Source organism: Gymnogyps californianus, chromosome 15 (genome assembly GCF_018139145.2).
Source record: "Gymnogyps californianus isolate 813 chromosome 15, ASM1813914v2, whole genome shotgun sequence".
Lineage (NCBI taxonomy): Eukaryota > Metazoa > Chordata > Aves > Accipitriformes > Cathartidae > Gymnogyps > Gymnogyps californianus.
In genome coordinates, this window is record NC_059485.1 from 6,019,844 (window position 1) to 6,047,350 (window position 27,507).

The following is a 27,507-nucleotide window of genomic DNA, read 5'->3' on the forward strand; positions in this document are numbered from 1 at the left end:
AGCCTATTTCACGTGGTTAATGAAGTGTCACTCACCATCTTCTTAAAAGTGTGTTTTGGAGCTGAAGAGGGAATGAGTTTGTCCCTGGCCAGCCTGCTACAAATACTTAAAGTAAACAGAATTGTAGCCATATTTATATCACAGCATGAATTTTTGTTTTGATACTGGTGATATTAACAGTTTTCCTGCCAATCTTGGTTAACTTTTGCTACCTTAGCTCCCATTACTTCTAATTTCAAGGTAAATATGACAAAACAAGAAGCTTCTGTGCATGCAGCAGCTACTGTGAAAAAGCTCTGATGTGGAGTTTAGTGTTTGAAAAGTTAAATCCAGCTGCACAAAAGAGAAATCGTCATAAATATAACTCCATTAATAGCGATTTTATTACAACACACTTGGCTCCATATGAAACTTTAATGAAGAGAGATTTGCAAGGAAGACTCATGCTGACACCTTCAATGGTCTCCAGCATTTTTTACATTGAGAGATTTACACTGTCTGTGAGCACCATATGTACTCTAATCAGTTAATTATGAGTCTGACAGTTTCAGCACATGAAATGCCATATGTTCTGTGTTTTTGTTCCACCATGGGCATTACTGGTGACCTCAAAACTCATTGACCAAATATTGTCACCTTATCTGCACCTGATAACTGTAGCACATCTGCTGGCAGTGAAAATTGGGCATTGTTGATTCTTGTGATGTTAGCCACAAATCTGCTCCTTGCAAAGGGAGTTACTTAGCAGTCACCCCGGTGTTTAAAGTGCTTAAATTTTACGTGCGGATGCAATAAAATGTTTATTTGAGCAGTTAACAGTTCCTCCTTGTCTCTCACCCAGCTTCCCCCATCAGTGCTTTTCCACTTTTTTACCTTCTTTTTTTTCTCTCTTTCATCCACACTTTATGTTTATCTTGCTTTATCCATCCTCTGCCGTATTTCTTCTCCCCCTCAAAGGTAAATTGCTTCTTTACATAGCAGAAGGGGGTTCTGCGAGGATGGCAACTTTACAGGGAAATTTCTTCCCATCTGTGCAAGGTACAGAGGAGTTTGTTTTAATTTTCAGATTTCTTCTGCCTGCTTTCTCTACCTCTCTGCTGCCATCCAACCTTTGTGCACTATTTTTTCTCGGTGGCGACTGTAAGAAGCAGTGAGATTACTCTCCTTGCTTCGGATGTCCATAATGAGCAAATCCGAGTCACTAGAGCTTTCCTGCCACTCCAGAATGGCATATGTTTCACTTGCCCAGACTTCTGCTGTCATTGTAGCATCTTATCTGTGACTCATGTGGGAGAAAACAGGCTCTCTCTGGAGATGATGCTAATGTGCTCCATGCATCAGCTACCACTGATTGCTGAAGCAGTCACAGGGCTGGACATCATCTTCTGACAAAGCAAACATCTTATCGAAATAGCGTTTTGAACTCGAACACTTTGGCATCTCTTGGCAGACTCGAGCCTTCCCGGGAACCGCTGTGGTCCTTTGTGTTTCTTTTCTTTTCTAAAGGAGAGTAGGTCAGGCTCCGTGTCCTCCGGCAGTCCTGCAAAATGGATTATCTTGGGTTCTCTCTTCTTTCACATGTTTCATCTTCCTGCAGACCCGAGTGACCTTGTCAAGTCAGGGAGCCATTAGTTTCCTCCCTTCCCTTTTACACCTGCCAGTGGCTGTGTTTTGGGAGAGCACCTTGCAAATAACCATCATATAAGTGAGGAAGTCAAGTCACGGAGGGGCTTAATGATTTGTTAAAGGTGACAGTCCCTGCTATGTAGAAGAAGAGTGCCTCTTAAAACTGGTTGATGCTGCAGCAGAGCCTGTCTCTGCGTATCTGAGACTTTTTGTTTGGTCGAACTAGATTTTAAAACTCAGTTACTATTAATTTTTTTGAGGAGATTCCCCTTTTGGATCTGTCCTGAAAGTTAGTAATTGGTCAAGAGAAGTAGTCCATGGCACTGCCTTATACTGGAGATATTCTGCTCAAACTGGCATTGTTTTCAGTACACATAGATTTTTACAGCTATTTTTAGTGTGTGGATGCTCTGACAGTTTAAGAACGGCTTTAACTCAGCAGTTCCTAGGGACCACAGCTAACTGGAAGCAAGCCTCCATCATTCTCAAGAAATGAGAACGTCCTGGCACCAACTTGCATAGAGTAAATTAAATCATTAACTAAGACAATATCTGTATCTCTAGCCTATGATAAACTGCTTTATAGACAAGCCCCCAGAAAAATGCCCCCAGTTGCTGAACAACGAGTAGCCATAAGGACCCTTTTGCCTCTCTTGGCTGCGTATTGAAGTAGGCTATTGAAGTGCATGGGACAGACAAGCATTTTCCAACTCTGCTGCTCTCTTGTGCTTCGAGTGCAGTAAGAACAAGGGGAGACACTGTAATTGCCATCACCTCTTGCTGAAAGTCATGCTCCTGATGTAGGTGCAGTCCATGACACTCTGCCCCTAGTTCTCTTACTGACTAGATCATGTGTTGACTCTCCCTCAACATAAAAATTTCTAGTAATGATAAATATAAATTATCACCCGTGCTAGCAATGCAGGGAGTTTAGGATGGACTCCTGCTGTCTGAAGTCTTTCAGTCTGCAGGAAGCATACCTAGCCTAGGTGAGACTGTGCTAGTATCATCAACCTGCTGTCTAGGTGTGATGCTCAGAGGACGTGGGAATGCTCCTGTACTCGGCCTCTGAAGGATCTCACTTCAGCCCCAAGCAGATTGATAGATGCCAGCAACAAACAAATTTCTCCCTCCTCCCTAACTATATTCCCCTTAAAATGCTCTTGGTATGAACAAATCCTGCTGTAGCCTCTTCTGGTGATGTTATGAATAACCAAACACAAACGAGGCTTGACCTAGGGCATTTGGGTTAGCTTCAGATGTACCTGGCTATAGGAGACAAGAGAAACAGATGCACTGGGTCTAAATTCCTACAGAAGATTTAAAATTGGGTTCTTTCTTTGTGATGTTTTGGAAAGAGAAGATAACTGATGTGCAGTTATGAGTCATATTTACCACAATAGAACAGGGGAGAGCATTTCATACGGTTTTGAGAGCTTTAAAACGCTTTGCACTGGAGAGCCTGCATGCCTGTGCCTAGAGATACAGGCTCTGCAATTAGATGTCTTTAGGTGGAGGAGGAAGCAAGAATACATTTGGAGTGGGAGCAGTGGCCCCATCCGCGGCAAATGGCAGCAGACAAAGCCGTCGCATAAAAGAGCTGCTTTTGTGCAATATGGTGCATATCACCTCCTGCTGCGAGTGTGCAGCTGTGGGAGCAGGGAGCTGAAATCGGGATGCAAGTAGCGCAGTGATAACATGTCTCTTCCCTCACAGGCAGAAGACAGTAGGAAAAAGGCAAATTAAGCATCTTTGGGGAATGGGGTTAGGAACAGGTAGCTTCCAGCTTTTCAAAGGGAAGGCTTTCCAAATGTACAAATATGTTCCTACGTCTTACGTTGGTCTCTATTGCTTGCTGTTGCAAGCCAGGCAGTGCGGAGGGAAGGGCTGGGAGACAGTAGGGAGGTTGCTGGGCAGGTTCCTCTAGTGCTTGCACCATTTTCCAGTGTTGCTTTCCACAATTACAGAATTGTTTGGGTTTTTGCAATGTTAGAGAAACATTCAACAAATAGAACAAACTGCATTCTGCATTTAATTCAGAGATTTAACCTGTTTGAATCTCTTCCAAGGTGGAAAGCATGGTGATTTTGTGTAGCACTGGTCTCATCCATGTGGACTGTGCAGCTACAGCCCATGTCAGTGCTGTGCCACATGTCTGGTAGCAGGGTTTGTCTTTGGGGGTACTTGAGTGATCCTTGGACAGGAATGATCAAAGCTTCCCAACAGCTTCCAGGGTACATGGTCTCTTTCTGGAGCAGGGTGATGGGATCCCGTTGGAGGCAATGCCACATCCTCCGGAGCACTTCCAGCCCAACGTTGCCTGAAGTGTGTGGTAGGTGTTCATGTGGCTCACCACCAGATAAATATTTTGGTGCCTGGCTCATTAGGGAAGGAAAAATTGGCCAGTCCTGGCCAATTTCTCTCCAGACTAAAAACCGGGTTCATTTATGTTGGATTTGCCAGAGGTGCTCTCAGGCCAGTGCATCTCGTCTTTTTTGAACCATATTGGTGATTCAGGCTTCGATGCTAGCACAGACGTAGGGTTAATGTTAAATATCTCCTAATTATTAGAACTACTACTTAGGAACATTCTTGCATTGCTGAAAGTTTTAACAGCTCGTGGAAACCAAGCAATTCTCGGGGAGAAAGGAGGTAAATATCTTGTGAAAAAAGTAAAAGCTAAGACTGCACATCGGGATACCGTTTTACATGGAAAATGCCATGGAAATTTTAGCTATTCCCTAACTCTGTGTTGTATTAATGACATTAAATAGTGCTTGTCTGGGCGTCTTAAGAGATGTTCTGAACTTGTTGAGATTTGTTGATTTTTATAATGATTGGATTTGAATTCTGTGATTTGTAGTGCTTCATTTCAGAATAATTACATCATCTCTGCATAATTTAAGATTTAAAGTATGTATTTGTAAGTGTTTTCGTGTCATCTTTTAATTCACAATGATGGTCTCCTGTAAGAAAGAGGGATTAATATTTTTAATAATTAATTTATATTTTAAAACACGGTGTAAAGATTCCAAAGATTTCCTGCAGAGCCTCTACGCAGGCTTGTTACATGGCTCAACACATTTCTGCCCACTGTGTTTCTATGGGCTCCAGCTACACAGTTTTGTTGAAATCCTGTTACCAAATAGTTATAATATATAAACAGAAAAAGTGCTTTGAGAAAACAACATCAACACAAGCTTGTTCCCATGTTCTTGTGGATCCTAGCACTCCTGCTCTTTGTAGTTTGCAAAGATTGTAAGATCCACTTTAATACGCTTAATACTTTGGTTATTGTGGCAATTAGAACAACAGTAGTTGCTGTCCTGGTTTTCTTTTTGAAGTCCATTGATTCTTTGTTTTGACCTTAATTACCAGTAGCAGAAGAGGTGTTTCTTCAAGGAACTAATTAGTCTAAAAAGCCTAGTTCAGCATAGTGCTTGAGCACAGTTCGTTGAATGGTGCCTAAATGCAAGAGCCAATTGCAATTGTTTTATTTCAGAACATACATAATTATTCACCCTTAATACTTCTCCATAGTTATGAGTTGCATTGGTTCCCATACGTTCACCCTGTCTTCCCACTATAGACTGGTTTGTCCACGGGCTGCAGCATCTCCATTTCCCCAGTTTGGTTTCATATTAAGGTCATGAATTAGAGTACGGCACAATTGCGAGTCATAACTTGAACAGAATTTAAAGGAAGGTGGCTGGAATTCTCTCTTTCTTTTTCTCTTTCTTTTTCACTTAAACGTGACTAGCCTGCTAATATTTGGAAAAGGCTGGGAACAGAGTAAGTGAAAAAGCCAGCTGATAGCGGTTTTCACCAAGCTGTGAATAAAAACTAAGCTGTTGATAGAGATCTCCTCTGTTCAGGGGTGGTCCAACTAAATTGTAAGGAACAATTCTGTTTTCTCAGAGGCTTTGCAATTTATCTATTTGCTTTAATCAGTATTAATGTCAAATGTGCTTTGATTGTGCTAAAAGCTTTTCAGCAAAACAAACTGGAAGTCCTAAGTTTTGGAAAAAGCCACAGTCTTCCTGTAACACAAGTTGTAACATTTTTCTTTTGAATTTTATTTATGCTGTTTAATAAAACAGGCAGTACTACTGTACAATACATGTGCCATGAATCCAACTGTGGTGACAGTAACATAGATATGAAATGCACGGCACATCGATTTGACGTATTGAACTGATTTATGTTTTCCATTTGTTTAAACCACTATAATGGCTATAGCTTTGACAGACGTATACGCAAATTTCAGTTCTATTCAAGACCACATTAAAAACAGAACTGATTTCTGATTTAAAGCATTGATTTTTATGTATTCTGTGTTCTCTTGCCTGCATTCCACACATCAGACTCGCAAACATGAGTTCTTGTAACATCAACTTTACTTTGTTTTGGAAAATTGTAGAAACAGCTCGTTTTTCCATTGGAAAGCTGATTCTTGGAAGAGTTGCTAAACCTGAATATTTTTAATTTTTAAAGGAAGTCAACAAGAAGCTTGAAAGATTACATGTTACACTATTATTGGTGTATAAAAACCCAATGATATATTCAGTAGCTATGAACATGAGCAGAGTAATTATTTTGTAGAGGTTAAGTAGAATATCTTGTGTAATGGGAGAGTTTTTTGAGGCTTCTTTGTGTAAAGACTGCCACCGTACATTATTTATGTACACAAAGAAATGATGAATGTCTGTATCAGTATTAATTTATGGGAGTATCTCTTGAGAGCCCACAAACTCTGAATTTTTCTTAAAGTCAAGGCTGTGCAATGCAGTTGGGAACTGGCCTAATGGTAGAGACCATAAACCAATGATCTTTATGTGGCAGATATTGCTAAGCTAGTTGTTACCAACCCTGTCTTTGGCAAATATATTCTGACTACTCTTAGTTTTATTAACAGTTCATACAGATGCAGTGTTCTTCACTTTCTAATCATCTGGTTTATTCCCTTTTATAAGAGGTCATTTCATTAGTGGAAAATACAGCCTTAGGATAGATCAGTTCCCTGACCCGATTTCTCAAATATTCAGATAAAATGTGTGCTCAATAAGGTGGCTGGCTTCTGAAGCATTCTGTGACCTTTTGTACGAAGAAAGGTGTTACGGACAGCTAGGAGTGATGTCTGCATGACTGTGGTGACAAACCCGTATTTCTCTAGGTGGGAACATTCAAGCAGTGGCTAAACCACGTTCACTTGTTATTTGCCTTCCACGTGTGTGGGTATGAAAGGCAAGAGCACCCGCTTGCAGAGTGCTGCAAGGAGAACCCCCTTGTTCAAAGAGCCTCACCTGGAGGTACCTGCGCCTCTGACGCTGCCGTTCTTAATAGGTGGAGATTGCTCTGTCTGTGCCGTTTGCTCAAAGATCATCTGAGTGTTCTTTAATTGTATCTCAGCTGCAGCATGGCAGGATGCAGAGCTGTTGAAAAGAGAGACGTTATTAGCATTATGTATGGTATTTATTTAAAGTAGAGTTGCTCCTTGTGCTTGGCAGAGGCTGTGTGGGGGCTTGTGCTGAGTGCAGAACTGCCTATGCAGATGTATGTAATTCCTGGGAATGTTTATAACAGTATAAAATACATGATTAGTCTTAAATTCTTTTGACATACATGATACCAAACATATCCAAGCTTGTTTGAAAGTGTCAGTTAATTTTTTAAATTTATTATTACTGCCAAAAAGCACAATGTAAATACACATGTATACATACATACATACGTGTTCCTAGTGCGTGTTCAGGAAAGCATATCTAAAGAACTCTAGATGACTGACTTTATGCTCTTAAAATAACACGGTGTCCCAGGCTAATTCTGCAGGCTTTTTATTGCTTTGCTGTTTACGTATGTTTCTGAAGAGAGTAGGTGAGACTATCACAGCTATGTAGAGAAATGACATTTATCTTCACAGTGCAGCATGACCTTATTGTTCATAAGTGGCATTTCCTCTCAAGATCATGAGCACTTTTTATTTAGGCCAGGCAAGACCCAAATTCATTGTATCTGATTTCTATAGCCCATCAACACTTTACACATTACTGTAATTATTGTAGATATTAGTTTCTGTTGCATTCCACTTGCTCTTTGGATTCCACTTGTTGTTTCTGAGTGGCAAAGGGGATTGAGAGAGGGAAAAGGTTACGCTCAAGTCTTCATGAACATCTGGGAGCTGCTGCATGGCACAAATACAGCCACTCCTACAACAAATGTGCATTTTATATACCCTTCCTATATGGCCTCTTCCACAAAGAGTGAGTCACCATTTTGGCATGTATCAAGCCTGAGGTCAGCCACTTTTAGGCAAAGGTGAATCTTCATAGCTGTTTATCCGCTTAGTTTAGAAGAAAGAAAATTGAAGTGTGAACAGAAGGTTTAAAAAAAAAAAAAAGTGTTCACAAGTCTTACTTGCAAATATTTACAGAAGGGAGCTATCTGTCTTGCTCCATGTTGCTTTACCCGGCTCTATTGCTTGATTTAATTTTGCCTGCAGCATTAGCTGTGTGCGTACTCACCGCATCCCTTGTAATGCCCATCCACCGGCAAGCCTGTACACACCTCTGAAATAGAACTCCCGGCCTCAGAGCATCCCATGCTGTGCGATGGAGGAGCAATTCAATACATCTTGTACCTTTGTGGCGGGAGCTAATAACTGAGATTATCTTGGCATATGTTCTGACTTCTTTCCTTTCCTTGCCAAATGGAGATCTTTTATGTTTCTATAGCATGGCTTTGCTAGACAGGCATTCAGGTGCGAGGAAACTCAAAGGTTTCTAATGGGACCATCAAGCTGTTTCACCTTTTGCCTTGTCAGTCTGCATTTGCTAGAGCGAGAAGCGATTGTGAGTTGCTGGATTGCTTTCCTGAAATGAGTTGCTGTTTGGTTCACTCAGAGAAGATAAACATTCGCATCTCAAAAATATCATCCTGTCTGACATCTTTGTTGGCAGTCTGAGCAGAAGGGCCGAGGAACGAATGGACCATGTCTAAGATAAAATTGCAGTGCTCCCTCTGGAGTTAATCCTTTCAGCCCAAAACTGAGAAGCACTGATGGGGCAATGTAAGGAAATAACACACTTCTGTTCTTTCTGCTCTGTCTGTTTCGTGGATAAACAAAGGACTTTGGCCCCAGATTGATTAATCCTGCACTTTGCCCTCACAGTAACTCTCCTCCAAGTTTTTACAATGAAAATTAAACTGGTGGTTGGCAAACGCAGAATATGTATCACGCCTGTGCTATGCAAGGATGGTTTGTTTATTTGTTCTGTTCCTGTCACTATAGTTGTGGGGTTTGTTTACCCCTTGCATACCCTTTCCAAACCTTGTTTTAAGTAAGGGGAGATATTAACTGATGGAGTTTAAAAGTTTGGATTACAGGCTGTTTTGATAGCCTTCTCCACCTCCCTAGAGGAGGAAATAATTTAACTTTGAGAAAGCTGTAAATCTGTGCAGAGCTGGCATGGGATTAGCCTCCATCCCCACAGAGGAGAAGACTCTGAGGAGATCCTGGGCTACTCACTGGCAAACTCCACTTGCTGGACAAGATCTGCCACAGAGTTGCAAGGAAGGACTTTACAGGAGTAGTGAAGGACCTTAAAGCTAGTCAGACTCCTTGGAAAGAGAAACCAGAAGGTTTTCTGCTCCTTGGATTCTGCGAGAGCCTCCTTCAGGCTTGAAAGAAAGACCATAGGATTAAGAGGAGTAATTAAAAAGGATAATTAAGTTGGCTGCTTTGATGAATGCTGGAAAGCTGGAGACTGGGGATGTTGTGGGCAGTCAGACTAGCTGTGGGAGAGAGGAGGAGAGTGAACAGACAGGTTGGAACAAGAGCTGTGAAATAAAAATTCCAGTTATTTTGAGAAATGGTTATTCAATATTATAAAATGGAGTTTATTAGAAATTTTCCTGCAAATGCTTTCCAGAAACTAGATCCTCTCTGGGAATGACTCACATTCCCCCAGCTCTGTTGTTCATTGACATGAGTATTTTCACTTTTCTTGTGATGTGGATGTCTGCTTAACTTTAATATTTTTGAATTTACTCCTGTTTTGGATGACTCTTACCACAAGACGGCTGCATGAACACTCCCAGTGCTTTACTTTAATGACTCCACTTAATAATATGTTGAATCTGATATGTAGAAAAGACTAGAAATCAGTCCAAGATGGCCCACGGGAGCTTGAGTTTTCAGATAAGACTATTGATAACATAAAAGCCTTCTTCAAGTTGTGGATATGTGGGGATCTTCAGGGTATCCTCAGTCTTAAGTCACAAGCATGTTTTCCCTGTGTACTCATGGTTTAAATACCAGCTTCAGTTTGCCTACAGAAAATAGTTCCATCATACCATCGAGCCCGAGTGCTGTTTCTGAATGAACTGCACCAAAGTCAGCATCATGGTTGGGTGTTGTGTTTTGCATGGGATAGATGCTGCCTCTGTTACCTCTTTGTCTCTCTGTCCCTGCTTACCTCAAGTGTGGTACAGTTACTAGCTGATGCTCTGACATAGCTGTGTGCCTTTTCCCATTCCTCGTCCTTCAGTCCTCTGGAAAACTAGAGGCAAAAACATGTTTGTGCACTTCATACATTTGAATGTCTTCATGTCTTTTTGTCCCTCCTTCCTACACCCCATCCTTTTCTGTTTCTTTATATTTTTACCACGTTTCTTCTGCCTTGTTAGCCACCTCCTTCCCAACAAACCATTAAGCAATAACAAGAGAAAACAAAAAAAACCTTGCTGTTTCCTTCAAGTGCTTGCTTTGCATTTGTTGCCTATTTATAGATTATTCATTTAAGCCACAGTGGCAGTCAATTAGAAATGTGGTGAATCCTTCTTTCAAGAACATGCCAAGGAAGATCTTTTTAGTTTGCTTGCTTTTTTATGATTTTTGCTGGAGCCTCTACAGCGTGCTTAAATTCTATTGGGATTTGTTTATTTTGAATAAATTCTCAAGTAAAAGTAGAAGAGTTTTGCTTCTCTTCAAGGAAGTTACAGGAGCATGACCATGGTGCGCAGAGATGTTTTATTTTGAGGGTGGTAAAAATGTATTTTACACAATTTCTTTCTTCCAGTTGTCATCTCGGGGGATTTTTTACTTTTTCAATGCAAGGAATGTCTTTGGATAAAGGTACTGTTAACCCCCCTTTTTTTTTCTTTTTTTTTTTTTTTTTCCCCTACAACTTAAGGCAAATTCTGCCTCTAAATCCTAGTCTATAGTACAAAACTGATGGGGTATAATATTAGAATTGTAAATTGTGGCTGCCTCTCTGGCCTTGCAAAGGACACATGATCTTTGTGCTTTGGTTTCTCCTTTTGTTGAGCAGGGTTGGTGCTAATCATCTTCAGTCCTTCATGGGGCGTTGGAGAGGTGTAGGAAGTTTATACTGGCATATCCCAAACAGTGAGGCAGGAGCTGTGGGTGAGACACAAGTACATCACAGGTGAGATATTGCATGAGACCTACATTAATAAACTTAGCTGGACTTTTGCTGGCTCCATGGGACATGCTGAGGTGTGGAGTGTTGCCAGGGTTTTTGAAGTGAAGCTTGTCTGCGAGGAGGCTGGAAACCACTGATTTTTCAATACCTGGAAATGTAAGTGCTAGCATTCTCCTTCAAGGGTAGGAGCTCTTTGTTGTGGGTAGGTATGTGTTGGGAAAAGATACTTTGCGATTTTTTTTTTTAATGCCGCATATTACTGGTGAGGACTAAGGTTGTTTTTGCTTTTCCAAAACAGATTTAGAAAGCAAATACTGTTTAAAGCTGTGTCTCTGCATTTGCCAGAGCCTCTGCAAAATGGTTTTAGCAGCCAGTAGCTGTACTAGTTTGGGGTTTTTTTCCCTTTTTTGTTCCCCCCTTACTGCTCTTTGTTTTTATGCCATGATACCCTGGCAGGACAACCAGGATGAGGTAGAGTCATCTGGGGGCCTGACCCAGAGAACAGGTATAAAATTCCAAGAGAAATTCCTGCTTGGCCTCAAGTGTGAATATACCTTCTGTGTTCAAGAGGAGAGTCTCTCTGCTAAACTTGCCTTGCACACAGTGCTGTACAGATAATACAAGAAAATGAAGGTACAGGATGAAGGAGGACAATTATCCTATTTGTTTTTTTGTCTCACCTCCCATGATAGGACTTGATTCTTTGCTCTGGACCCTCCTAGGTCAGTCACATTTAGAGCAGCCGTCTGCGCAGATCAGCTGTGCTAAGCACTCTGTGACATTTGGAAATCCCTGTCTGGAAGGGGAATTGAGCAATGAGCTTCTGCTAATTATAATAGCTATGTTTAAAATGTAATGTTTGCTTTATTGAGCAAAATACAACTACACACCCAGACTGGAGACTGGAAATACTCTGGCAGCAGAGGAGACAGGTCCTCAGCAAATACGTTCCCAGGGCGGAAGCAAGGGCAATACAAGCACTGCTTTGTCAGAGCAAACATTGCACAACCTTGTCCAGGGGGTGAACGTTGTTACCTAGCAACTTCCAAGAGTGTTTAAAATTTGTTGGAGACCCTCCGAGGCTTAGGCACTTTACCCACTGTTCTGCTGGATGCCAAAAATACGCTGGCTGTAATTTCGCAAGCCAAGGGTAGTGCTGGCTTAAGCCCCTCCTTGACCTTTATTTGAGCTAGCACAACCTGTGCAGTAATACAGAGAACCAGGACAAGAAACCAAACTAGATTAAAATTAACCCAGAAGAAAAAAAAGTTGGATTTAAATATGGATCTTCACTTCCCCGATGGCGTTTGCCGGCTGGCTCACAACAGTTGCACTGGGAAGTGTGCCGACACGCCTGAGGGCTCCTGTTGGGAGCGTGTTTGTGGGGACAGCAGTGAGATATAGTTAGGGACAGGGCTCACAGCACACATATATCATTAAAGACATCTTTTCTGAACTATCACCGCACATCACCAGCTGCCAAACAGCCTTGGGCAACTTAGAGGAAGGTACTGCCATTGAGTACTCAGGGGTGCTAAGGTCAGTATAAGTTGTTCAGTAGCCTTGTTTTAATAGTTAGAAAGGTTAATCAAAGCGACTGTGATATTAGGAGACTTGTATAAAAAGAAAACTACAGCTGTGCTGCTGCTTAGCTTCCGATATCCTTTGTTTCATCCAGCTACAGATCTTGTGGCTGGGGTCTAATCCATGCACAAAACCCTCTTCCTCACCATTGCTTCCACTTGGGGCAGAGGCTTTCCATCCATACTGCTTTTGTCTGAATTTCTGTTCAGATTCTAACTCCCCTGAAAAGCTTCTTTTAGCTCATAACCAAGTATTGTTTCTCTCCAAAGATACTGGCCATGCACCAGTGTCTTTAGAAGCTTTGCCACCCTTAGGCTATAGGGGTGTAGAGACCTCTCCTTCTTGGCAAGCAAGAATATTTTCCAGGTATTCAACTGTCAGCCCACTGAAAAGAAAATGTTGCTTTATGGTTGGTAGACTGACAATAGCTCTTTATACCTTTAAATTAAAAGTGACACACTCACATAAATCATTACAACAGTACTGTATGCAAACACAGTGCCTGGATCCAGAGTAGTTATGAGATGACAGTGAATTGGGGTGAATACCCTTATTCTTGACTTTGAGAAGTGCAGTGACAATGAATCATTCTTAGTGATGAGATGCAGCACTGCTGACTCATCGGGCTGAAATTAGAAGGGTTTTTTTAGGTAAAGATGTAATTCCACCATTTTTTCTGATGAATGGATAAGAGTGAACATTTTTGTTGGCTAATTTACAGACCTCATCAACTAAATGTCGTTTCTTTCTCTCTAGCTATCAAACCTAGTTGGAGGCAACTGACAGGGGAGAACCTAGATCCAGGGAGGTGGTACTGGAAAAAATGCGTAGGAAGGAGTGGCAGAAAAGTTCACAATTTGGTAGAGTCACTGGGTATCATATTGCCACCACTTTTAGTTTTTGAGATTCCCTTTTTCTGGGTTGGGTGAGTGCTAATGTTTGCTTTCATCAGGACAGGGGTTTTGGAGCCTGAACTCATTCTGCTGATAATCTAAAGGAGACCAAAAAAAAAAAAAAAAATTGCTGGAGTTAAAATTTTGCCAGAAAATTAAACAAATGCACAAACATTTGCTCCCCCCTTCCCCAACCAACTTCGTTACTACATCTAATAGCAAGGGATTGTGTTCCCATTAGCTACTGGGTCTTCTGCTTGTAGTCTCTAGCACTGCTTCCCAGTTCAAGAAGGGTTAATACAACCTGAAGAAAACATCGTGCTCGCTGGATCCCAGAATCGCTTATAGTACCAGTTTTCAGATCACTTTAAATAGTGATGAATAACCAGATTCCCAGAGGCGCTACATTCATTTCAGAATCTCGTGCTGGTATCCCTTCATTTCAGCTTTAGAGATTTGATCATAGCACAGTAAAATTAATTCTCTTTAGTGTCCTCCAAATGATTTGTATTCCTTTCCCTTTTTACTGTTTCTCAGTGGAATGAGCTGATACTCTCCTAATGTTTTTTAGTTGCACTAATATATTAATAATCTGTTTTACTCCTGGCAAGAGATTTGTGGTCATCCCTCAACAGACAGATTTTATGCCAGGTTATCTTTCTGCTGTTGGGTTAAAATTTTACTAGGGGATCAGCAAAAGAGAAGGGACTCCCTGCTACAACTGCACACTCAGCTGCTTTTCTGAGGTAGGAATATTTCTGAGCCCGCAAAGAGAATATTAGTGGCAGAGGCTTCTTTGATGGGTGTTCCAGTGATGGGGAATGACTCCTTTGGAGAGTCCATCAGCATCCGGCAGTCACTCGTGTGCGTCCGGGAGATGCTGTACTGGCTGACTGCGTAATGCTCGAAGCAATTGGCTTGGCAGAGTTTCATCAGTCAGGCTGCCCTTTGCTGTTGAGGAAGCAGCTGCAAACTCACATTTTTTGTTTGGCAGCGTATTCTCTCCCCAGGGACTACAGCACCATTTGATTGGGGTGGAGGGAAGGAGACCTATCGCAAAAGTGTATTATTCCCAGCAGAGCCGTGCTAATCTTTTGGTCTCTGTGCTCTGTCTTAGCAAGGTGTTGAACGAAAACATCAAGGAAAAACAGGAGGAGAGAGGAGTCGCTCAGCTGTTGCCCCTCAGTCTCGCCTCAACCTTGGCTGCAGCTCAGAGAGTAAAACAACAAATGCTTGCTCTTGTTTTGAGATGTTTTTGCAAATCTGATGCTTTTTTGTCACATGAGAAATCTGGTAACACCTGAGCCCCTTACTTTCTTACCTGCCTGCACCTACCTGCTTTCTTTTTAAGTGTTTCAGTCTGGCATAGGGCTGTCCAGTCTCCAGGGACTCATCCTTTCCTGAATATAATGCTGTGCATTTTTCCATCTCCCAATTTGCTTTGGTACTGTGTTACTTACCTGACAGCATCTGCCTGGGAGATTATGCAAACAGTGTTGATGGAATAGATTTTGAGAAGTTCAGACTCTTTCTCCAAGTTTTACATTTTATTGCAGTTGTGAAGGTCACCTTTGCTTTGAGGATCAGGGAGATTAGGTTACCGCCACCTCTGAACGTGGAGGTGCTCGAGTTCTGCACTTAATATGGTGCTTAATCCTTTTACTGCCCAAGTGGTGTGGCCCATCAGGTGCGTTCTGTGTCAATAGTGGCACCTTGTGCTCAGAGATTACCTTCGGTCAAAGATTTTTGAATGGTTTTACAGAGTGAGTATTATCTTTACATTAGAGAGGGAGAGAAAAAAGGAGTTTCAGAGAGTTTAGTACTTTGCCCCAGGTCTCTCAGCAGTTGTCAGGCAGAGTGGGAACAAAAGCCAGGTCTCTGCTGCAGAACTATGCAGCTTATTTTAAGCTAGGTCAAGTGACTTGCCAGGAATAAGGATGTGGGCAATTTCTGCTTGAAATCCTATCTTCCTCGTATCAGTTGTTCCACAGTGACTTTGTTTACACCCCTTTCTCATAGCCTAACCAGTGAGAGTTTGGGGTGATTTCATGATAATAAGCTTACTGTCAAGAATTCTTGACATTAATAAGTGACTGTGTCTCTTAAAAGAGAAGGAGAGAGATTGGTCTGTCCTTGAGACTTAAAAGCAAGAGAAAGGTTTCGTGGTTATCTCTTTGTCCAGTAAATCTTGATAGTGTGTTGACAGGAGCCCATATCTTGCAGATGTTTTCCCTGTATCTTCAGTAATTATAACTATGACTTCAGCAATCTTTCAATTTGCAGTATCGTTTTTTTGTTTAGCACCCAAGAGCCTTTGCTTTATTCATCCTTCATTTTGGTAACCAGCTGCTTTTTGTCTTTCACTTGGGGGCGGCATTTCCCTGCTGCACATCAAATCCAGTAGAAAACTGGTTCTCAAAGAAGTAGCAGCTCTTGCTTTTTTGATGAAAAACACCCTTCACTGCTCTGCACAAAGCAGTAGCCTTCAGTCCCTGGGTGTTGCGGTTTGCCGTGATGCCCAGGAGCAGGAGTCCCTGGAGATGTGGGACATCTTACTTACAGGCATTCTGGTTTCCTGTGTTTCCTGTCCTTGCTTGAGGTAAAATTAAGAAGGACTAAATTACATGGAAAACCACATAAGCTGTGGCCTGAGACACATGCTTTTCATTGAGCTGTAAGCCTATCCACATAAAATAAATTATGTCAGTAAGTAATGGTCTCTGTTTTGCCTATTGCAGCTTTTCTGCAAGTCAGAGTGAGTGTCGCTTCACTGTATATAAATTTCTGAAACACATTCAAAAGTTGTTGGGGAATTTTCCCCCTCACCCTTGATCAGAACGAGCCCCCCGCTGCCTCCAATCCAGCTCCTGTAAGGTATCGTGGTGTTTTTGATGCTTTTGAGACAGCACCAGAGTTTATTTGTAGCTGTTATTTCCCACTTTATAAAGGATGTGCATTTGATTTCATAACCAGGAGAACTTTCTTGAGAAGAGCAAAATTGAATCTGTAAAGCAGCAAGGAAGTTATTCAGCAATGTCTGATACTAAACTGTCTTCCTGGTTGTGATCTCAACTGATGCAATTTTGTGGAAGATCAGTAATTTCATCTACAAAGCATCAAAATATTTTAAATTAGAAATGACCATTTAACCCAGTGTAATTTTGTGGTGCACTTCAGAGATGCTAAAACAATACTGTACTGCTACCAATCTGCAGTAATGGTGTGCTAATGGATTGAAGGCGGAAGGTATTGGCGAGCATGGTATAAATGGATATATAACTTTAAAGTATAAACAGGCAAATGCATGCATTAACTGTTGAAAGCTGAATCCCATGGGTGAGATTTCAGATTGAACACTAATGAAAATTTCATTTCAGTTCTCACAATATTTTAATATGCAGGATCACAGTATGCAAATAAACTGAAGTCTAACTGCAAGTGGCTGATGAGTTACTTCTGTCTCAGCCTCTGCCACCCTCATAAGTAAGCTGTCTGTGGCTTTTGTGAAATCAAAGTTTTCCTCCTGTTTTCCCTACAAGCCAGAATCTTATAAAAATATCTTTGTGTGCGAGATAATTAGTGACTGCAACCTCCTCTTCAAAGTCTTCTCATAATATTCCTACGTTGTTCCATGTAACTCATCGGTGTGTTGCATAGAGCTACATGTTTTTAGATTTGATTGAATTGTAAGTGTTATAATCAGTGCTGTCCTTATCAGAACTGTCCTGGGAGTGCAGCCATGTTTTCGGGTTTCCTTCTGTATTCCAGCTGCAGCTTTGATGCACCGTGTTTTCCTTGTGTCTCCTGAATCTGATAGAAAGAGGTGATGTTGTGCCTTTTTTTTTTTTTTTTTTTTTTTTTTTTTTTTTTTTTTACTTCTTCCCCAGCTTCTGGCATCAGATAAGATATGCTGGCTTGGACCCTGTTATAGGTCACATCGCATTTTAGCCACACATTAAGGCCATCTAGCTTGAGCCAAGAAGCTTCATCTTATATCTTCTTTTGTAAGCGATCAGATAAGTAAGTTACTGTGAAATTACCCAGGGAATGGGGGGCAGCCAGCACAAGGAAACTGAAATGATTTGGCATGTTAGAACATACAAGATTCCATATTTCTTTGATCGGTAGCCGATATATCCTTGTAAATTTAAATTGTGTGTTAACTTTCTCAAAGAGGAGAGGCGAGAATTTATCTTAGAAGTTAATTAATTTGAAATAGCTATTAATTAACATTATACCTAAATTTGCCAATCATCACACTTGACTTGAATTTGCATACAACTGTTGCATATAAAATGCTGCTAAGGGTATCTTGGGCTTCGGCGTGCTGTAAAAATGCCATGTTTTGCAGCTGTGTTACAGCTCTGCCAGGCTGAACCTCCTCCTCTTCCCCTCCCATGCGGTGGTGCTGCCCTTCCAACAAGTGGCCTTCCTTCTGGGGACCCGCAGCTGGGATTTATAGCTGTGAAAGCACAACCCCAGAATAGGCGGCTATGTATATTCTCAGGTATTTCACACTGATGAGGAAGAATAAAAATGACTCTGTTTAATTTGAGGTAGTGAATGTGCCGCTTGTTTCTCTCCGTTGTAAAGTACATACGTTGTATTAATGTGACTGTTAGGATAATCATGTTTTTTGATGAAAGCATAAGACTAAAATGATGTTTCCAAATGAAGGTTGTTTTGATTTATTCCCTGTATGCAGCACGCATAATTTTGCTTCCCTAACTCTTTGAAGCAAGCTTTAATTTTATGGCTTTGGCTCTTGCTACTACTGTGCTGTGCCGTACCTATGAGCTATTTAATGTGCAACATCGAGGAGTAAATTAATGCAGGTCCACAAAGAGAGTGCTTCGATTTGCTAATTGCTTGTAGAGCGGAGGTTATTGTTGTGTAGAGAAAGACTGTTCATTAGAGATTGAGTAGCTAATTTTTTCCTACAAGTGAGTCTCACATTTGAGCTGCTTGTGTATTGGTCAGGGCAGTCTGCTCACGTTCAGCCCCCGGAGAAGAGTGAGGGGCTGTTGATGCAGTCGGTGTTAACACCTGCATTGTAACCACCAGATTGCTTTAGTTTCATTCATTAAACCCTCCCTGACCAGCCTCCTCCAGCGTTGTCAGTGAAGGCTGACTTCTGGAAGGTATAGAAGACAAATGATTGATGCAGGGAAGCAAGCTAAACAGTTCAGAAATGTGTCCTTAGGAGCTGAATCGGTTCCTCTCCTTGGAAACCGTTCCTGCTCCTCTTTCAGCCCTGAGCCGCAGTATCCCAGCGAGGCCAGAGCACAGGTTATCTTTCCCTTCCTGCCGCTCTCTTTTGAGGATAACAGTAGCATTGACAGTAGATTAGACTGTGTTGTCATGTAAGATGAATGTTTTGAATTGACAAACCCTTTTTTTGGAGGCTTAAAGTAATTGACTGAATACTTGAGAGGAATTTTTTTCCTGCTTTGCTACTTGATTTTCTTTTACCTGGTTGTGCTGCCTTCAGTGGGCAAATTGGACTTTACATGTATTTGTGTATCTGATTCTTAATATCTCTTTGCTTATCAGATTTCTTACTGCTTGAGCTCAGTGAACCGTGGGAATTTAACATGTGTATTAAGTAACAAGAATTTCCTTGGAGCTTTAAGTTAACTTTTATGCATAGTCTGAAAATTCAACACACAAGTCTATACTACTGAGAGATTCTTGAGATACTGAGGTGAATGTCATCAATCGAAAAGCCCATAAAACAGAGCTGAGCTACATATAGTTAGGACATTGCTTTTCCCAGTGCGAAACTCTGAGATGGGACTAGCAAACTGCTTCAGCATCTGCTGCAGATAACCCTCCCATGGCTGCTGGTGTAGGGGTCAAGGACTCTTGCACACCATCTCCTTCCTAACCACCCTGAACGGCTCAGGTTCATTGCTCATGCTTTTGTTGGCTGCAAGTGGCCAGAGATGATTGAACCCAGAAATCCAACAGGTTGTTTCTGAAAAGGTAAATTCTAAGAAACAACGTAACACTATTTCTTTCAGTTCTCTCCTGGTAAGTGCCCGAAGCGGGGCTGGGTGCAGGGGCTCAGCACGCTCTCAGGCACCGTTCCAGGGCCCTCTGCAGCTCCTTCCTTCCATGGCCGTGGTGGCTGGCAGCTCCTCCAAAGCACTCTGATTAAGTGAGATGTGGGGATAAGTTCAGAGCCTAATTTCTTCTTCATAATTAAAAATGTGTGCATCTGTCATGCTGCTGGTGATTAGGTTGTATTTTCTTGTGGCCTAGAAGGAATATGGCAGTGAATCACTTTGCAAGCAGCTGTCCTCTAACAGCTGAGCTAGGTTCAATATTTGATTTAAGCTAATAAAAAGTCTGGGGTAGGGCTAATGTTTACAGACTGGCTGTGATAAAGCATTCAGATCATCTGTTTCGCAGCCAGGCGAGAGCAGGCACAGGGGACCCCACCGAAAGTTTGGGCTTTGTCTTGTGCTTCTGCGCCTGCCTGGGTACGTGGGCATGGGCAGGGAGGATCCCCGCTCCAGTCTGCGAGTGCATCAGTCAGCATCAGCCGTGCTGGAAAAGCCTTCTTGTTTCCAGCTGTATCGTTGTACCAGCTCTCAATGCATTAAATATGTCCCTTTTGCTCTTCTGTGAGAGTTGTAGTCAAACCATATGTTGAAAAATCTTTTAATCTTCATAAATCATTTCTTGCAGCAATCTAGTAAGTTTAGTTGCTGTTCTCTGAATTCCCTCTAGTTAGCTACTCTTTCCCTTTGAGATGAGCTGCCTAGAAATAAATGCAATGAAGAAAACCTACTTTGTGATTTAATTCTTATCTGATTACTTCTTCAAATCGTATTGATCTGCCATTATCATGCTGCTGTTTTGGACTTGCTGTCCAGGTTTGCCTCTAGGTCTCTGCTGGCATAGCAGCTCAAGAGGTTTGTATTTGGTTATTTTCCCCAAGCCATATTATATATAAGGTAGATTATGGGATATTTCCTGCTTGTATTTCCGATTTCTCCCATCCCTTTGTATTATTTCTCTCCTGTCAAAAAGTTTTTGCAGCCTCTTCCTGAAGTAAAATGTGTCAGGGTCTTTTCTATCCTTTTTTTCTGAATTTTATCGAAGTCTTGTACTTTAAAATGCTCGTATACCCATCTAATTAAACAGGTTCCTAGCATACTGTTGTCATGATATTATAAAGAAAAATATTTCCACTGTGAAGGTGACCAAAGCTTGGCACAGATTGCTCAGAGAGGTTTTGGAGTTCGCCTCCTTGGAGGGACTCAGAACCCAGCTGACCAAGAGCCCTGAGAATCCTCATGTAGCTGACCCTGCTCTGGGCAGGGGATTGAACTGGCCTCTTCCAGTCTGAATTACTCTGTGATTCTACAGGAGTCTGTACTAACAGGAGGCTGAACAGAGACATGACCCTCAAATTCAGGAATGGTAGCTACTGTAAGCAGATATGTAATTCTTAATGGCTCTTTACATCTAGTTTAGAATAGGTCAGTAGTTCCCATCTAAAGGTCATCATCATATAGCTAAGGCTAATAAATATACAGAAAAGTTGGGGGTGGTTTTGATCAAAAATATTCAGTCGGTCTTGGGGTGTTTTGCAGAGGCTATGCTAGCATCTCTCATAAACAACATCTCTGAAGGCATGTTTTCTAATTCTTCTCCGTGCGACACTCTTCTGGCTCCAGCCTGCTGGTGTAATTCTACCTGATTCAATAGCAAAGGGGAAAAAAGTCTTTCCCAGGTGTCTGCAAATTTATAGTTTCCTGATGTTTCAGCATCAAACTTGGTGATAATTTCATTTTTTTCTTCTCACTTGCTTGTACATGCACTCCATGTTTGGTTGGGACTGGCATCTCCCGCGGTGTTTAATGAGTGAGTTTCATTTCCCTGTGCCAGGTCCCAGGCTTGTATTAAAACCCTTTTCATCTTATTTGAGTGTCTGTTCCTTAAATAATGTCACATCATCCCAGGCCCTGCACAGCAAGAATCTGTAACTTTTTCAGTTTCTACTAAGCTCTGGGGCCAGGGAAGTCTTGAACTGTTTGGTTGTTTGTTTGCAAAATTGAACTTCTGCTGTGCTGAACCCTAAGACTGTAATTTTTTTGTTTGCTTGCATTTCAGTGCAGTTAGCCTTCAAAGCTTAATGTTTTCCTTTTCATTGTAATAAACTGCTTGCTGTTTGTCTCTGGTTTGGATGTAGTACTCAAAAGACCCATTTCATGTGTGGCAAGAGATTGTTAGAGGGACTCCGGAGGGTTTTAATGAATATCTGCTTGAAATTACGTGAATTAGTTTGTAGGAAAGTTTTTTTAGTTCTTGTCTTGTTTGTTTACAGTGTTTAAATTAGCTTCTCTGTCATCAGTTGTGACTATTTTGGGGGCTTTCTGCTAGCCAGAGAAAGGCTGATTGCAGGCTAGCAAAATGTTGTGAAATAAAACATGTGGGAAGTAATAGCACTCAAGTAGTATATGTGGCTTCTCTTAACCATCTCCAAAATATCCATTTCATTTAAAATCCTGTTCATAAACAAAACTCTGTGAAAGATCCTCGTCTGAGTCAAGTTCCCATTTCTCCCCAAATTATACAGGGATAACATATTTCTGCTCTGGTTTGAGATTCTTTAGATTTCAAATTTCCTCTTAAAAAAGAAAAAAACTCTTGTGTTGGTATCTTTTCTCACAGAAATTCAGTAGGGTTATGTTTCAGAGAAGATTTTTTTGGTATTTTACCATAACAATTTTGAAGGCTTCCAAATCCAACCCTATACCCAGAACTTCAACAGAACATTTTCTGTGAAGTTATCTTGAAACACACACACCTTTCAGGAGCTGTGGAGCAAGCCTCTTCTTTCTCTGAAGTTAAGCTTGGCAAAATTGGGTGGGTTTTAGACCACTCTTTCTGTAACTTCCAAAGAAATGGAGAGGAGGCACGATTCTCTGACTGGACCATGGGAGTGAAATTTGGGATAACTAATCCAGTGGAATTCTTCTCTGCAATAAACCTCTTCTTTCTTGTGCATGTAGGTTTCGGGCTCTTTGGGACAGGATTGTCTCATGGAATGGGATGCTGACAAGAGCCAACGCTTATAATTCCTTTTCAATGCCGTGAAAATCATGGTGCCCTCAGTGGCTTTTTTTAGTTGGAGGGGAAGGAGTGCAGTCTTATTAAACTTCCAAAAATACATCCTAGACTTCATTTTCTATTTTTTTTTTTTCTCTTGAAGGCTCAGCTGTCTCAAGTTCTGGAAGAAGTGGGAAATCATAAGCAAAGAGCAGAGATGGTAAGTGTTCATCTTTTGGGTTTTTTAAAATTGTTTTACAGAGCAGTAACATATGCAAAGTTCAGTTCATTTAAACAGTGGATCAGTTCCAAATATTCAGAAATAAATAGCAAATAAGCATTGTAAAAGTTTGTATCGCTACTGCTAGTCTTGGCACTCTCTGTCTCCGTACTCACCTGGAACAAGTGTTGGATGAGACCTAGAGGTCTGTCTTCCTTATTTTGGCAATTTCCTTTCTCTTTGTTAGTAGTTCTAGATCAGAAGCAAGCATTTAATTTCATACTGAATTAACTCCTTTCTTTTGGGGACCTTTGATTCAGTCTCAAGTGTGCAAAGGACAAGTAGATGAGATGGGACAGAATTACCACAAACTAGTTTTTTATAATATCTGTTAATTTTCTGCTGGGTTTATCTATTTTATTGGCAGTTCCCTCAAGGATCAAAAATAATAGAGGCCACAAAACCAGGCAGTAGGGAGGTTTATGTGCAGTTTCATGACTGTTGTATACAATTCTTCATACTTGGGAATAAATGAAGTGTCAGCATTAAGCTGTTTCGTGAACCAATGTTTTTGCTAATGGGTGAGTTGTGGGATTCCTGCAACTTTTTCTAGTCACAAGAAAAACCTGAGCAGTATCCAAGATGTAGACAGTCATTCTGTAGACGTGTTTTACACTTATTACTAAGTGTAATTTTATTACACTTAGTATTAATTTTATTAAAATTACACTTAGATTAATTTTATTACTAATGAAAAAATAGGCATGCATCACTGACTAGTAAGTAGGTGCTAAACAGACATCTGCTCTAAAATCCAAATCATAAACTACGGTGTCAACACTAGTCTCTTTAGACTTCTGCTTAACTCTGCTAGGGCACTGAAGGGCAGAACTAGTGTGCCCCTGCTGTACTGTTAATAGGTTGCCATACGTCTGCTGGTATCATTTTTTAAATTTGTGCTCCTTGCTGTTTCAACATCAGATTTTTCGTAATGAGAGTGTTAATTGATTCCGGTTCTGGGGTGGTCTTACATTGTGGGCAAACATTTTTGTATGCTCAGCCGCTTTCTGTGGTGACACAGGTCAGAACTGATATTTCCAAAGAAAACTGAATTAATCCTATTTACCATCTGATCTCATTACATGCTGCCTTGTTACAGTTTTAAGTTCTATACAATCAATTTTGCATTGTGCTCACTAGATGTATCAGAGGATAAGTTTGCTGTTATGTTTTAAATGTTCTGATGTGTGGTTTTTTTAAACATTTCAAAGTTTTTCTTCTTGGCTTGTTAAGCCTGGATTTTGAGTTCTTTGTTTGCCTTCATAAGTTTGTTGTATTGAACAGGCTAGCAGAGAGCTGGAGAAACTGGGACTTGGAGTGTTAAAGCATTAATTGGTGTTGTGCATCATCCATCAGCAGAGGATAAAGCAGCAGTCAGTGTTCAGTGCCTATTCCCTTGGGTTACTCAGTGGAAAACTGCAGGTCTTGTGATCTTCCAGTAAAGCTTCCATCAGCCTCACATGAATAGGCTGTATTTTGTAGTGGTTTAGACAATGGATTGCAGATTGTGAGGTGGGCTTTATTCAGCATTTTTAATTTTGTTCAGTAAATATAAGAAAATTGCTTCATATGGAGGAAGAGAGATTGTTTTTCCTCTTTTTCCCTTTTGAGGAGAAACTGACAGTATAGTTCCACCTTTTCACTGGTGGTAGATGGTTCTCCTCCACCCCCAGGTGAAACCTCCCTGGTAGGGAAAGATGTGTCACTTCTTGTCTTCTACAATGTTAGGGGTGGCAGAGGTCTGTCCTCTTTGGATGAGGCTCTTCCATTAGCTGCCCGCCCAAGGGCTCCAGCACTTGTACCATCGGCCTCACTCTTCTCCCCGCCACCCAACAAAATATTCTTTACATGTTGGGGTTTTTTTCTCCCCTCTCTCCAGATCAGGGTCTCACCTGGATGGCCTTATTTTCAGACTCTTTTAAAGTTGACGCTTCAGCAATTGTTTGCCTGATTTGGATTCCTGGCATCTCGCCTTCCTTTTCATCCCTCTCTCCCTTTTTCACCCGTGATCCGCTGCTGCTTAGTTTGACGTTAAGCCTCCGTGGCTGGGGGGATGCAGAAGGGCTCGTCCTACTCTGGGTGCTGACAGATGTGGATGTTGCTTTTCATCAGCCATTCTGCAAACAGGCTTATGGCCCTAAGTGAAACGGAATAAACACCTGTCAGGTGCTATCGTACAGTCCGAGGGGTCTTTGGGATGCTTCTGGGATAAACCTCTGTGTAGGTGACATCGCTACTGCCACCCTGAAGAGTGCTAATGGCTTTGTCACCCTCCCCAGAGCACTGGAAATGAAGCGGTGTGCTCTGGGGCTAATGAACTAGCTGATTGGATCTCACTGATGAGTTTGATGGGGTTTCTTGTATGCGATGGTGAGCATCTTAGCTGCCCTGCTAAATAATTCATTCTTTACATAGCAATATTTAAAAGTAAGATACTTGTGGGATAAATCTGATAGGATCGTGGCCTCAATAAGACAGTATCTGTCTGCATGCTCTGTGTCCTTGGGAGGAGAGGGCCCTAGTTCAGGGAATTGTGTCCACGGGGACAATACGAGATGAAGGGTGGTGTGTGCTATAGGGGACACTGTGCTAGGCCAGGGCACAAGGTCTTGCTAGAGGAAACTGGGATGGACTTGCTGCCCTAACTGCTATTGAGTGCTCCAGCACATGATTTCATTGCTTGTCAGCTAAAGTGAGTTTACTACTGGAAGAACAAAAAAAAAAAAAAAGAAAAGAAATTTAAACATCTTCAGCTAATTGCAGTTGACAAGACAAAGGCAGTTTGACTTTCCAGTATTAATTAGCAAACCCATACTAATTAGCTTGTATAAGCACAATTCATGCTTCTTTCCCTAAATGCAATTAATATTGCAACTGAAGACGTCTCTGGGCTGTGCTGCTGTATCATTAACATACTTTGCCCTAATTAGACACGGCCAGTAGTGGCTGGAGAAATGAGTTTGTGATTACAACCATAAAAAATCCTCTAATATTTTATATCCTTCAGGGAACTTGAACCTAGAATTTATTTTCTGATTTAAGAAAAATTACCCTTATCATTGTGCTGTGTAATTATAACAATGACACTTTGATTTTTCTCTCCCTCTAACCCTTCACTTATTTATTTTTCTTTATTCACAGTTTGAGTGTGTTCCTATTGTAAGGGAACAGTGCTTGCCCAGTCTTCTGAGAGGTGGTACAGAACAGAGTCACCAGTCTGATAGGGCTCAGATGACTTAGTTGTCCCACAGATCTGTGGGGTTTGTGTTTCTTTTATTTGCTGAAAGAATGTTTTTTGTTGTGAATTTTTTTTGGTGCCTAAGCACACTTCTTTCCTGCAATTTTTGTGTATGTATGTGCACTTTTCTGACAATTCTATCAGCACTGGATGTTTTCTTTATCAAGGCTAGTGCTCCAGTATCTTTATCTCCAGGATGTGCCAGGAGATTGCTCATAGAGTTCACACATATGGCTCCCTGTTTTGTGGTCCCAGGATCTTACTACTTATGGTACGTTAGTTTAATGCTCTACTGGCGCAGAGCTGAGAGCTAGCTTCGCTCACACCAAAATATTATTTGTGGAAAATGCTTTCTTGTTTGTTATATTATTTTGCTTTCTCTCCCTGAGGGAGGGAAGCAGAAGATGTGTTAGTTTTTCTAATTTTCATTTGCCTTTTTCATATCCCTTTATAGACAGGAGGAAATTGTTTGGCTCAAGCTTGCCATCCAAGCAACGGCTGTGATCCCTGATCTTACACTTTCTTTCAGTCTGGTTCTGTAGCAGCGGGCATTCATGTCAAGATTTTTTTTTTCTCCATCATTAATCCCTGAGGGAAGTCAACTTGGTATTAAAAAAGTATCACCTGTATTTTCGTTGCCCTGAGGTGCTCTGGATATCTTTTGGCTTTCATCTTCAAAAGACGGCTTGGCCCATGTGGGCTCTGAAATCTATAGACTGCTCATTGGAACAAATTATATTTCACCCTCCAGCAGATTAAAAAGGATGGATATAAGAATCAGAAGAATTGCTTAGCAGGGTAGGAGATAAAGAAGATTTGAAGTCCAAGAATGTAGCCGTCACAAAATGAACGGCATAAATTGAGTGTCCTTACAGAAGAAATAAAGACACCTTAAAATGAAAATAATGAATGCCCCTTGCCTTGAGTAAAAGTGTTGGTTAACCCTCTGCAAAGAACAGGAGACCTTTATTTAAGGGCAGCAGGTCAGGAATAGTTAAGGAGCCAAATCTTGTGTTCAGTCTGATGAAAGCATAATGTTTAGGATTAACTTAAATGTCAGTGACTACGTACACTGATGGTTATCAGCAGAAGCAATGAAGACAGAAAGGAGAATACATGAAAGAAAGAAACTCAGAGAACACTGTGCGTGATGTAGTTGGGAACTAGCTGTTAACTGGAAGGCAACACGGAAGAATCGCAAAGAGTTTGGGAAAATTGCAACGGGCCTCAATACATAAACAACAAGAGACCCACACAGCTCATAAACCATTTGCATTATTACTGAAAGATTTTACTTTCTAGTGGTTGCATCAGACCTCCAGACTTTTAAGAACTGTAACTTTTGATACTTAAGAGAAATACCTGACAAGGATAAAAATT

At 41.2% G+C, this 27,507-nt stretch overlaps 1 protein-coding gene across 7 annotated transcripts in view; it reads left to right on the plus strand.

The window, feature by feature from the left end:
• Positions 1-27,507, plus strand: part of MAD1L1 (mitotic arrest deficient 1 like 1) — a 376,769-nt gene that overhangs the window by 164,185 nt on the left and 185,077 nt on the right. For all 7 annotated transcript variants that reach the window (XM_050905937.1, XM_050905938.1, XM_050905939.1 and 4 more), the window contains one exon: positions 22,773-22,829. In XM_050905937.1, coding sequence (XP_050761894.1) covers positions 22,773-22,829 — 57 coding nt within the window. The remainder of the gene's footprint in view (positions 1-22,772; positions 22,830-27,507) is intronic.